General features: G+C 54.4%; 1 protein-coding gene across 1 annotated transcript; it reads right to left on the bottom strand.

Moving 5' to 3' along the window:
- Positions 1-3,318: 3,318 nt before the first annotated feature.
- On the bottom strand, positions 3,319-10,156 carry SLC32A1 (solute carrier family 32 member 1). The gene is made up of 3 exons (XM_064730017.1): positions 10,139-10,156; positions 6,248-7,011; positions 3,319-5,480 (listed from the first exon to the last, which is right to left on the bottom strand). The coding sequence occupies exons 2-3, from the start codon at positions 6,617-6,619 to the stop codon at positions 4,293-4,295; spliced, it is 1,560 nt and encodes a 519-aa protein (XP_064586087.1). The 5' UTR covers positions 6,620-7,011; positions 10,139-10,156; the 3' UTR covers positions 3,319-4,292.
- Between the last annotated feature and the right edge of the window lie 3,140 nt (positions 10,157-13,296).

Below are 13,296 nucleotides of genomic sequence, written 5' to 3'. Positions count from 1 at the left end.
GTCACATCCCTGTGTGGGGGCACAAACAAGAGTCTGACAGGTGAGTTGTGTCACTGGTGGAGCCTCCAGCTCCTCACCTGAAACAAAAACTCCAAAGATGTACAAAATCAGTTGATGGAGAACATTGATGCCACCATCAAAAATGAATACCTCTTTTGGTTTTTCTGAAATTGCATTTTCTGAAATAGCACTTTTCTGAAAAAGCATTTTCTGAAATAGCCTGGAATATGTGATATGGAGTATCCAAACTTCATGAGGCTGAGATATCCAGCTGCCAGCACAGGCAGGGTCTCTGGCTCCATGTGTGGGGAGGAGGCAGAGCCATGCCTGCCCTCTGCACACAGGGAGGAGTGGGCTCTGCCCTCACCTCTCTCCAGCTCCCACCGATGGTCCCAATGGGTGGCACAACTGTGTGGATGCATGAGGGCAACAGAGATTTGGTATTACCCTCATGTCTCAGGAAATGAGCCCAAATAGAGGTCCCCATTGTGCCTGAGGAACTGTAAAGACACAGAGAGAAATAAATCCGTTCCCTGGTAGTGCAGAGAGGGCCTTTGTTTGTCTGGTTTTCAGAGTGAGAAGGTTTAGAGGATTGTTGCAGCACATGACCAGAAGCTACAAAGCACAGACAAAAGCCATTTGGAGCACAGACCAGACTCTGACATCGCACTGGGTTTTCAGAAGATTTCTGCTTTATTCACGTTAAACCTGCTGCTATTTTGGGGGTTATTTTCCTCACTCCGCTGCGTCCCTTGCTGTCGGGGCTGCACATGTCCAGCAGCACTGGGCACACGAACGCTGCCACAGGCATAGGCACAGCATCAAAATGTCTGCTGAGACAGGCTGGAGGGGCTGCCCGTGTCCCTAGCCCGAGGCACAAGTGTTGCACCAACAGCCACGGACAAGTTTAGAGGACACAGCCTGTGCTTATCGCTGGGCTTGCAGAGCCGGCTCGTTTCGCAAGCGGGTCCGCGTCAGCCACCAGCGAGGGCCGGCTCCCGGCAGGGGCACGGGGGAAGCGCCTGAGCCGAGCTGACAGCGAGACAAAGCCCTTTGGGGCTCGCTGGGAAATCGCTGCTTTCGACACAGCTGGAAGGTGCGGCGGGGCAGACGCTGAGGTGCCCTGTCAGCCCTGGGAGCCGCACCGCCTGCAGTGCTCCTCCAGCCGGGGCTGCCTCCCTGCCAGCAGGAGCTTGGGGAGCTCAGGGATTTGCGGTGCTGGTCAAGCTTCCCTGTTCTTGGCCCTGGGAGATAGGAGTGAGGATCCTGACCTTCCCCCCACTGTCATAAAAAGGGCACAAATCTAACAGCCCCAAGTACAGCAGGGAGCATGTCTGCTCATATGGGGAAGGGGGGAAAAAAGTGCTGAATTAGGTTTAAAACCTCTGCAAAATTAAAGGTTCATCAAACAGTTTCCATCATTGTGTACCCTGAACCAGAGAACTTTTCGCCTCTGTAAAACACAAAAACCAGGACATGTTAGTCTGTGAGCATCCTGTGTACAGACTCAAGCAGCAGCCCGCAGGAGAGGAGAGCCAGCTGTGTGCTGCTGTGGCATGGCATGGAATGGCACGGGTCCCCTTGCTTCCCTGGTGGGGAACACAGGGACAAAAACACCCTGAAAGCACCGTGTACAAACCAGAGATGGGCAGAGCACCGTGTTAACCTGCCAGGCAATCTCAGCTCCATTTACTCCAGGATCGGAGGGCTTATCTCAGGGCAGGGAGATGGGCTGGATCTCCTCCCACACTGGCCCTTTATCACTGCCCGGGGGAGAAAGCAGACCTGGAACAGAGAGTTCAGGGCAGAAGCAAGAGCAGCGAGCACCCCTGAAGAGAAGCCCCCTGTCCGGGCTGGCTCCCCTCATCTCGGGCGGGTGGATGCGATGACTCCGGGCCGGTTCCATCCCATCTCCTGGCTGGGGATGGATGCGGTGGCTCCGGGCTGGTTCCCGTCTCCCGGCCGGGGATGGATGCGGTGAATCCGGACCGGGCATGTCCCATCTCCCGGCCGAGGATGGATGCGGTGGCTCCGGGCCGGGCCCATCCCATCTCCCATCCGGGCATGGATGCAGTCGCTCCAGGCCGGGCATGTCCCTTCTCCCGGCTATGGAAAGATGCGGTGGCTCCGGGCCGGGAGCGCCGTCGGGCGAGGGCGCTGCGCCGCCGTGGCGGCTCCGGGCCAGGAGCGCACGGGAAGGGGGGCGGATCGGGCTGTCGGTGCCTGCGGCAGGGCGGCAATCACGGGTCACCTGCCCTGGGGTGAGAGCGGGGATGATGAGGGTGAAAGTGGTGAGGATGGAGGTAGGGATGAGCGTGAAGACGATGGGCATGAGCTTGAGAATGGGGTAGGACGCTGCTGGGTATTCCCAGCATGGAGGGAAATGTGGCTAATCCAGGGCAGGCGTCTCACCACGATGCCCCCCACTCTCACCCACCCCCGGCGCCACACCACCCTGTCCCCATACGGCACAGACCCCACAGCTCCCCTGTTCTTTTCTATCGGAAGCTGCCCAGAAAATCGCCCGAAATGCGTTTACCCCGAGCAGGGACATCCCTCTCTCCGCCCGCAGCCCCTTTCCCAGCTTGTGCCAACACCCCCTCCCGGTACCGCATTGCGGAGCTGCCCGCTAACCCCGGCCGGACCAGGCGGGGGAGATGGGGGCACATCCCAGCCCTAGCGGGGCTCGACGTGTTTTGGGGGCAATAACAGGATCCCCACGGGGACCTCAGCTGTGCTTGTGCTGCGGGAGCGCTGCCGGTGGGTCCCTCCATCCTCATCCTCGCTGTGTAGCGGCAGCGGATGGACAATTAGTTGTCGTGGCTTTTAAAATGGTGTAAATCGAGGTGTTTTCTGTCACAGGATTGGAGTGTGGGGCTGACCTCCCCCGCGGTGGCGGCTTTGCCCGCAGCGGGGATCAGCCCGACGCTCCACACCCGTGGGCAGGGTTTGGCGAGTTTGGATCAAGCCAGGGGTACACCCAGCCTTTTATTTCGTTTATTTCTCCTCCTTTGTTTCACAAAGAACAAAAACCCCGGGGTGCATCTGCCAACTCCCGTTCCTGTAGTCTGAGCACTACGGGGGAAAGCAAAACTGTGAGGAGGGGGTGAAAGCAGCCCCGCCACCCCCAGCTGTAAGATGACCTCTTCCCAAAAAATGTCTCCTACCTCTTGCAAGCAGCTGAATGCCACCTTCTCTGGAAACCCGGCACTGCCTCCCTTAGCCCGAGGATGTGTTGTAGCCCCGACAATGAGAGGATGAACCTCCCTCTGCCCCTGCCCTGCTCCTCCAAGCCCCCCACGAACCAGGCCAGCCTCATCATCTATGTTTTCTCTTTATTGTTCCATATATTTATGTACCACATTATATGTTAAAGATAGATTTTTTTTTTCTGATATACATTTTTCATCTTATTTACCACAATGACACCACACGTACATTGGAAACAGCTCCACGGATCTGGTAGATTGCACAGAATGAATTGTGTCGTAGTTTTGTTCCTGTAATCCCGAAACGACATCAAATCCAACCATATATTATTATTATTATTATATTATTTTTTAGCTTTTCATAATTTAGAAATAACAATTGTTAAAACAAAACGAAACATAAGTCACCGAGAAGTGGACTCCAGGGCTGCGATTTCAACCAGAGGCAGCACATTTGTGTTTGATGGGAAGCGCCGTTCCTCGGTGTGGATTGGGATGGAAGAATCGAGCAGTCCTGACATCTATCGTGACTACGGTGTAAACATTGCAGGTAAGCGGCATCACCGGTCATCAGACGCTGCTTGGGCTTGTTGGGCTGGTCGTACAATCTGGGTCTCGTCTACATCCATCTCTCAAAGTGTTAAAACAAAGGTCCCTGCTCCCGCCCCATTGGCGGGTTTGCTTCCCAATCCCGTGGGATCGGCACCTGTGTTTCAGCTCCTGAAACACTGATTTGCATATCTGTGAGGCGTGTTGAAAACTGCGACTGTTTCCCAACAGGCCGTTTGTGGGGGGCCAAGCTTCAGGCAACGAGTGAGGAGATAGGGGTGGGGCATCAGATAATTTCCTTCCAAAAAATCTAAATAACAAAAAAATAGATTTAAATCTGAGCTTATTTAAAAAGACACCAGGGTGAGCACTTTCATCTCTTCTTATTTTCCTTAGTTTGCAGATTCTATGACATAGAATTTGTTGGATGCATGTAACGAAAATAATGACTCTTTCCATTAAAGGGATGCAGAATTATTTGGCTATGCGGATGTTCGATGCAATTCTCTTCCTGCACCCGACTCTGGCCCCTCCTTAGTCTTCAGCATTGGTTCTGAAAGCCTCTATGAGGCCTTCTAAAGAGTGGATGAACCCAGAGATGCTGCAGATACCGCCTATAACGAAAATGGCAACGTCGAAGAAGACATGATGCCACAAGAGCTTCCTCCACAAGAGTTTGAGGTGGAAGAGACTGGGGAGCAGGAAACAGAGCCCTGCGCCTGTGAGGCTCCCAGTAAGACCCATCAAGAGGGCGAAATGGGGGACATAAATAGCCATGAGCAGGGTGAAAACTACCAGGGCACATCTGAGGGTGAGTCCCCAGGATTTGAGCCGCCCGTCACCCCCATAGCAGTTGGGGAAGAAAGCCCTGTTTCCATCTTGGAAAAGGGACCGCTCCAGGACTTCTACAGCTGCAAAGAACGGCAAGGGGTACGAGAGCAAGGCTTTGGCCACCAAGAAAATGTTGACTACTGCCCTAATGGTGGATGGCAAGTTGTCTGTAATGACCTCCTTGGTCTCATCAGCCCAGGTCAGGTAGGCGACCAAGGCAAAGAGTCCCTTAAGGATGCAAGCTGCGATGTGAGTCCAGTTCATCATGCAATGGAACTCCTTGGGGTTCTGCATGTTCCCCTCCAAGGAAGGCAGAAAGATCTGGGAGGTGTAGCTGAAGACAATGATGCCAATGGAGATGGGAAACTTCTTGACATCAATGTAAAACTTGACTTTGTCCCAGGCCCAGTCGCGTGCCCTGGAGAGGCAGTAGGCGATCACCAGGATGTTGATGACAAAGTGGGCTAACGTGCAGAGCAAGCTGAACTTGGAGACTGCCTTGAGGTTCTTCAAGAACGCGCAAGGCAGGAGCACTGCCGTGGCAATGATGGACCACGACTTCTGGGAGACGGGCAGGTTGGGGAAGCTGTTGTACATCAGGTTCCCACTGACCACCACATAGAGGATGCAGGTCATGACCAGTTCAATGATCTGAGCCACGTTGACAATTCTGCCCCCGAGCGTGGGGAAGCGGGGCGCGCAGCACGCGTTCGCGATGTCCACGTAGGAGTCTCTCACCCTGACTATCTCCCCATCCTCATTCTCTTCGTAAAGACAGGCAATAAGGATTTTCCCAGTGTAGCAGCAAACCACTGCAGCGAAAATTATTAAAAAGAGTCCTAGGTATCCACCGTGAAGGATGGCATAGGGCAGGCCCAGAACAAACATCCCCTAGAAAGAGACAAAATGGAAACCGTGTTGCCGGATCTCTGAGGGGCCTGGGCTGAGCGCACACAGCCGCGCCAGGGCGGTCACGTGCGTGCTCTCTGTCTGCCCACGCACCGTGGCGCCCACGCAGGCGGTCGCACAGTCACGCCACGCAGCCACTGCCACGCGGTGACGCACCCCTGTCCCTGTGACGTGCCACCCCCACAGTCACAGAGTGCCCGCGTCATCGCACCCCCGAGCACCCACAACAGCCGGGCAAGGTTTGGGTGACCAGGCTTTGCTCCAGTCTCCACCCTCGCTGTCCCCAGCCCCTCTCAGTGCACCAAGACCTCCATTGCTGGGGCCAGACTGGGCCCACCCCAGTGCAGCCCCACCACCAGCCCAGTCACCCCCGTGTCCCCCTGTCCCTCCTTGCTGGGGCAGCCTGATGGGGTCAGAATCTGCAGCGTGACAGGGCTGGGGCCTGGGCCCCTCCCTGGCACTGTGCCCAGCTCGGGGAGGAAAGAGGGGGCTAAGCAAAGCAGAAGGCTGGGCTAGGGGATTTTAATTTCCTTTTTTTAAAATCTATTTTTCCATTTAATTCCCTCCTCCCGCTCTATTATTCACCTCTATCTTTCACTTATTTTTATTTCTGTTTTTTCTCTATTCCCCCTTTTCCTCGAAACCGGTTTGCAATCAGCCCACGGCTTCTGGCCGAGATACAGAGCACGTAACGGGACCGGGATCAGGGAGCGCTGCCCGGTGCCCCGCGGCGGTGGCTGCGGCCGTACCTGGATGGCGTTGGTGACGTTCCATCCCGCCTCCCATGCCGTGATCTTGGGCTTGCCCTGCCCGGAGAGCTCGGAGCAGGCCTCCTTGGAGGCGGAGGGCGGCAGGGGCCCTGTGCCGTCCCGCTGGTAGTGGATGTCCCCTTCCAGGGGCGGCTCCCCGCCCTCCTCGCTGCCCTCGGACTTGAGGATGTCCATCTGCAGCCCTTGCCGATGCTCCATGTCCAGGTCGTCGCAGTGGGCGAAGCCCACTGCCTCCTCGTCGGTGGCCGCCTGGAAGCCCATCCTGGCGAACATGCCGCTCATCTTCGCCTGGGATTTGTGCGACACCGAGGTGGCCACGTTGGAGAGCTTGCTGCGGAGGAGGGTGGCCATGGCGGCGGCTCCGGTGACTCCGCTGCTCGCGGATCCTCGGGGATGCGGAGACCCGACGGGGCGGGCGGGCGGCGGGGCTGTGGACGGGGCTTGGCGGCCCCTTGGCGAGGGGCTGCTGCGGGGAGCTGCTCCGAGCCGCTACCTCCGTGTCCCGGCGCAGTGCGGGCGGCTCCCGGCCGGGGTGCCCAGGGGCATGACACCGCTGCGGGGGGAGCGGGCCCGCACGCCCCGCCGCCCGCTCCGCGCTGCTCCGCGCCGCTCCGCCGAGCCCCGCGCCGGGATCGGGGGGCGACTCGGGCGGGATGGGGGCTGTCAGCAGCCGGCCGATGTCACCAGACGGGCAGAGCGAGCCCCTGGCAGAGCGCGCCGCGTCTCCATCGCAGTGCGCCCACCTCGCGGAGAGAAGAGGAGAGGGGAGAGAATTGCTGCATTTCTGGGGGAGGTACCAGCCTCCCCGGCCAAGCCCAGCCCCCCGCACTCCCCCCGCCCCACCCACGCCCGCCGGGCCCCGCCAGCAGCGCCGCAGCCCGGGACCCCCCCCTGCTCCCCAGCCCGGCTCCGCATCCCTTGCGCTGCCCGCCCTGCCCCGCACCGGCCCCGCAGCCGCCCGCAGACCCCGGCCGCCAGCCCCTTCCCCACTGAGAAACAAAAGAGCTCCGCTGAAGAGGCGGACGGGCGGCTTTCGACAGGTTCTTAACGGGATTTTCCTCCTCGCACCCCCTTCTTTTCTTTTTCTCTGTCCCCCAAACCGCGCGGCCCCTTCGGAGGCTGAGGCGGCCTGGGCAGCGGCCCCTGCCCGGGGGACACAGCGGTGCGTGGCCACCCGCGCACAGGGAGCGAGGGCTCGGCTCTCTCTAACGATTCCTGGGATCAGGGAGTTCCAAAACCGGCGGGACAAGGGGCACAGGTCTCCTTTGGGGCCCGCAGCCGGGTGGCACCGCACTGGCACCGCAGGGGGGCACCGGCACCGGGGGATGCTCCGTGCTGAGCTCTCCGTCCTCACCAGCCACTACTGATCTTCTCCTTTCTTTAAAAAAATACCGATAATTTCGGTTTGCTTCCAAGCGCTTATATTCGTTTAAACAAAAAGCCTTACGATTTTTAATTTATTTTAAATTTTTCCGAGGTGAGCGGCTAACACAGCCGATAACGACAACGGGAAATCCCGGTCCTGTGCTGTGGCACAGACAAGTGGAGAGTGCCAGGGGGAGCGATGGCATTCGGGGGCGGTGTGTGGGAAAGCACGTCCCCTCTGCGGTGGGAGAGCCTTTGAATCGTTGTTTAAAAAATTATATATATATATATATATATATATGTATATGTATATGTATATGTATATGTATATGTATATGTATATGTATATGTATATGTATATGTATATGAATGTATGTTCTTTGAAAGATGAGGGAAAGGAGGAATTTCTTTTCCTTTGATGTTTTGGAAGGCAAAAAACCCCCATTTTTTTACCACAGATAGAAGGAAAAGCCACCACTAAATTATTTCCTAATATCGTTGTCGAGGGCGTAGGAAGGGAGCTCCCAGGCTGCGGTTGCAGGTGGGATGCGGTACTGAGCAGAGATGGGGGAAAAAAACCCCAATTCCTAGGAAAAAAAAATCCTTAAATCACCTTCTTAAAAACCTTTTTATTTTTTCCCCAGCCACAATTCAAAAGGAAATTGGGTGCAAAAAGACTGAAGGGTGCAAAAAACCAGAATAAAACTAAAATATCCGCGGTGAGGGCAGTACCCCTAAGGGGTCTCTCAGCCGCTGCTCTCGGCATGGGGATGAACGAGCTCTTTCTACAGCCGGCACCCCAAAAATGGGGTTTTTTAATGGCAGCGGAGGAGGAGGGCGGCTGAGCGTGGCGCATCCTTGGCTTTGCGTGGGAATTATTTCATGTGAGTGCACAGATAGGTCGCGAACGCCGAGCGGGGCACGGCTTCGCCCCGGGTTTAGCAGAGTCTTGACGGGCTGGGATTTAACGGGAGAAATTGCAAAGCTCAGGCCGTCCCCGCTGCCCCCGGCCGCCGTTTCGCCTCTTCACAGCTCGGGGAAATCACGAGACACCGTGAGGGATTAATCCAACGATTTATTTTTCTTTTTTATTAATATTAATTTTTTTATTCATCTTAAGACTAGTTCGTTATGAAAGAAGGCGTGAAGGAGCTCTGTTTCTGGAGGTTGCAGGGGCATCAGGGAAGAAGGAACGAAAATGCATCCAAACCTCTGTCTGGTGCGTGATTATCTCCTCAAACAGCCCTGGAGCATCCGTGCCCCTGCCCCGGCACCCCCGAACTGCGGCTGGGAGACCCAAAATGGTCCCACCGGGATCCCTTGATACCAGAGAGTGGAGGAGGATGCTCTGGGAGCCACCCAGCTGAACTTTAAGGTCCCTTCCAACCCAAGCCTTTCCATGATCACGCCAAGGGTGGAGGAAATGGGCTTTTGGCTCTTCGTTGAGCATCCAGAATGTCATGGATGTGTCGAGCTCGGGAGACATCTCTTAGAGAAAAAAATAAATCCTAACCAAAATAAATAATAATATTTTTTTAAAAATATGAACAACAAACAAAAAGGGAAAAAAAAACCCCAAAAAATACAAAAAACCCAACGGATAGAAAACCAACCAAACAAGCAAAAAAAAAAAAAAAAAAAAAAAAAAAAAAAAAAAAAAGAAAAAACCCAAAAGACACAAAAAAAAAACCCAAAACCCCCCAAAACAAAATAAAAACCCAATACAAAACAAAAAAACCCAAAACCTAGTAAAATCCCTCCGAAACAACCAATAAAACAAAAACTCCAACCAAGGAAATTAAGAAAATAAATAAAGGAAATCCACAGGGAGCTCGCAAATAAGTTCAGGATCTCAGGGCCAATGCAGAGAGAAAGCCCCGGGGCAACGCTGCCCTGGGAACCTCCTCGGGTCCTGCTCGGGCCGTTCCTCAGCCCGGGGATGCCCTGGGGTCGGGGGTCCCTTTTCCCAGCGCTGAGCGCGGCTGTGCCCCCTCTTTGCCCGGGGACCCCTCAAGCTGAGCCCGCAGAGCGCCGGGGGCTGCCGAGCCCCGCCGGACGCCGAGCTCAGTGAGAAGCTGGGGGATGCTGAGGATGCTGAGCAGGTCGGGGGGCTCCGGGGGGCACAGGAACGGGGGTGCTGCTGTTGCCCCATGCTGATGTTAACCCCGGGAGCTGAGCCCGCACCCACCGCCCCTCTGCACCTCGGAACAGCCCCCGGACCCCCTGCCCAGCCGGGAACACCCACCCGGGGTCCCTCTGCCCCCGGGATGCCCGCTGGCTCCTGCCTCTGTCCAGGACGGGGAGAAAAAGATTTTCTGTAGCAGCGGCTGGAGAAATAAAAATACTTTCTCCCCTCTCCCCCCGAACTACTGCCGGCGGCTGAAATGGGGTAGAAAGCACAAAAATAGGAGCGAGGGCGGGGAAGGGTTACAGGATACAGAAAGAGGGAGAGGAAGAGAGGAAAACCCGGAGAGATGGAGGGGAGGGGAGGGTCGGGGCATTTACCTCTGCTTCTCTCCCCATCGCTGCCCGCAGCACGCCGGGGAAGGCTGGACGGACGGACGGACGGACGGACGGATGGAGGCAGCCGCGTCACTCCGGAGCTCTCCCTAACTCCCAATTAACCCAAGCAGGATAATGGTGCCAAACCTTATCCAAAGGTTAGCGGCTCTCAGGGGGGCGTTTGAGCTGCAAATCGTTTCAGCCGAAGCAGCTGAAAGGCGAGAGCGCGCCCGCGAACGAGCAGCAGCCAATGCTGGAGCCGAGGGGCTCTGGCACTCTCTGCCTTCCCTGAGCCGCTCCCCGGGGCGGGCTGGGGGTCCCTGTACCCCCCGAGCTGCCCTAGGGGTGTGCGGGGCTGCTCCTGCCTCGTCCAGAGCCCACCGTGCTCCCCAGGCACATCCAAGGCGGAGGAGCAGCTCTGCCTTATCTCTGCAGACCAGGCTTGTGAGGCTCGTGGCTGGGTCTTCTGATTATTACACTGAGGGAAAAGAGCAATTTGTGCTCAAAAATCATTTAAAGCAAGTCAGCAAGGCCGATCCTGGGTGTGTTGTCTTTCTGAATCCCTCAGCACCTGCCCCTCTCTGGGCTGCAGGGCAGCACAGAGCAATGCCAGCTGCAAGGTGCAGATATTTGGGGACAGAATGGACATCGCTCCAAGTTCACTGCTCAGTCAGGCTCCCAAATGCAAAAGATTTGATTCTCGTGGGCTTTGGGGGTCTGTGAGCTGCTACAAACACACTAGACTGCAAACACACTAGACTGCAAATTGTGAAAAAGGGGCTGTGCAAATCTTGAATGTTCACCTTCATCCTCCCCTGTAACACTCAGGAAAAGAGTGGGTGCCCAAATGCAGGTGTGCAAGCCCCTGATTCCTGCTCTCAGACTCCTGGTCTATGCCAAGATCTTTCCCCACACCCCTCTAACCTGCTGCAGCACAGCACAGCTGCCAGCTGAGGGGCACCTTCTGCCCATACAGCAAATTCCACGGTCACATCTGCCCGAAGAACAGAACCCTCACAGGCCAGCCCAGGCATTCCTGGAGCAGCCACCCCTCTGCACAGGTACATGAACACCTGGAGAGGTGATCCCAGGACATGAAAGCCGTTCCACCTTCCCACAGCCGCTGCCAAAAGCATCTCCTGTGTTTGTGGCTGGGCCGAGGGCAGCCCTGCAGCCCCAGCAATGCACAGGAGAGGTTGCACAGCAGTGCCCTTCATCCCAGCCCTGCCTCCTCATCCCCCCGCCGCCACCGCGCCGGGCGGCTCTGACAGCATAATGAAGAGTTGCAGGATATTCTATAAAAAGGCAATTAGATAAACTGCTGGATTGGGACCAGCTCCCGTGACCCAGTTAATAGCTCTGGGAATTTCGGTAGGGAAGGAAAAGGCGTCGGTGTCCGGACGTGGTGCACGGTGAGAGGGTTTGGAGGGGAGGGGAGAGGGGAGAGGGGAAGCTCTGGGCTGCTGGAATGCCCCAAGCCCTGAATGTCCCAAACCTTGAATGTCCCAAACCTTGAATGTCCCAAGCCCTGAATGTCCCAAGTCCTGAATGTCCCAAGCCCTGAATGTCCCAAGCCCTGAATGTCCCAAGTCCTGAATGTCCCAAATCCTGAATGTCCCAAGCCCTGAATGTCCCAAGCCCTGAATGTCCCAAGCCTTGGGTTCTCCCTCTCGAGTGTGTTTAAAGCTCAGCAGCAGCAAAAAGCACGAAGTGAAAAGTCTGGGTGCAGAATCACACAAGCTGCTGCTGGGTTTGTGCTCTGATCCATATTCTGGTGTTCCAGACAAAGGCAGCAGCAGCCACCCTGGCAGAGACTCTGCAGGAAAATAACCACAACAGAGTGAAATCCAAAGGCAGAGTCTCCAGGAGAAAGCCTGCAGTGGATGTCCCCTCTTTATTTCTTTTTTTTTTTACTGAATACACAAAATGGCTGCCTAAATTACAGACTCATAAAAAAAAGACCACACACATTAAGGATTGAGAATATAATAATTATAAATCATGTATATTACAATAAGAAAATTTTCCCATATGTAAAAAAAATAAATTTTTTTTTTTGCTTTAACCTCATTATTTCTGAAATAAATAACTTCTGATCTGTAATTTGGGATAAAATTTGTACATGAATTGCTGTGATTTCCATTTCCCAGAGGGAAGAGCCTTGATAAACCATCATCACCTATAAACTAAAAATTAATTTGCAATTTGAGCACAACACGTTCCCAAAACCACTTTCCATAGGTTGGAATTAAATTTAACCCATTGTTTGTCTTTATGCTTCACATCAAAATTAAGTGGTAGCCACTGGGCACCAAATTCTCAACTCACTGCTCTGTGGTATTGTTCCCACGAGCCTAACAGCATTTTCAATGACTTAATATATAAAGCTTCATCACTGTCAAATTAAATATTCATATATGTACACACTTGTATTTCACAGGAAATGACAATGAACTAGGAAAGGAAAGTGCACACTTCATAGGTGCCAAGCTTTTCAATGTCAACTTTCAAATAAAAATCTCTTCTGCTGCAGTTGTAGAGGCTGTAACAGTGACTGGTCTGTACAGGAAAATTCTCTCTGTGGTCAGATGATGCCCCAGTACAAATATAGATTATATAATCTATATTTTTCTTATTCTTTTAATGCTGTTTTTTCTTAATTGTGTTTAATCTGTGTGTGCTGTGGGAAGGGCCTCTCATGCAGAGGCCCAGCCAGCAGCCAGCTTGCCTTGGGGTGTTTCTTGTCAGGAGGGCTCAGTCTCAGCCTGCTCCATCCCCCATCTGTCCATGTGCCTTCTCCTTTTTGTGGCCATTTCTGATAAAAGCAGGTCAGCAACGTACAGTCACTCACATCTACTGCAAACATCTTCCAGCTCTATCCAAAAGCCAAGAGGAGCAATTGGGGAAATCCCAAATCCTGCTTTGAGGTATTCCTGACAGCTCAGCCAAGCTAACAAGGCAAGGCAGCAGGCACAGGTTTGTGTATCTTCCTTTAACAGGACCTTTCTCAATGTTTTGGAGTGACAGAAACCAGGTTTACCTAAGCCAGGGCAAAATTGCAACTGGGTCTCTGAACATGACTCCCACACCAATTTGTGGAGCCTCACACATGGAGGGTGCTGTTTCTAGCAGCAGGGTTTGAGTGGGCAGCTCTGTGTGCA

This window comes from Zonotrichia leucophrys, chromosome 20, assembly GCF_028769735.1.
Source record: "Zonotrichia leucophrys gambelii isolate GWCS_2022_RI chromosome 20, RI_Zleu_2.0, whole genome shotgun sequence".
Lineage (NCBI taxonomy): Eukaryota > Metazoa > Chordata > Aves > Passeriformes > Passerellidae > Zonotrichia > Zonotrichia leucophrys.
This window is presented reverse-complemented; position numbering and strand designations above follow the sequence as displayed.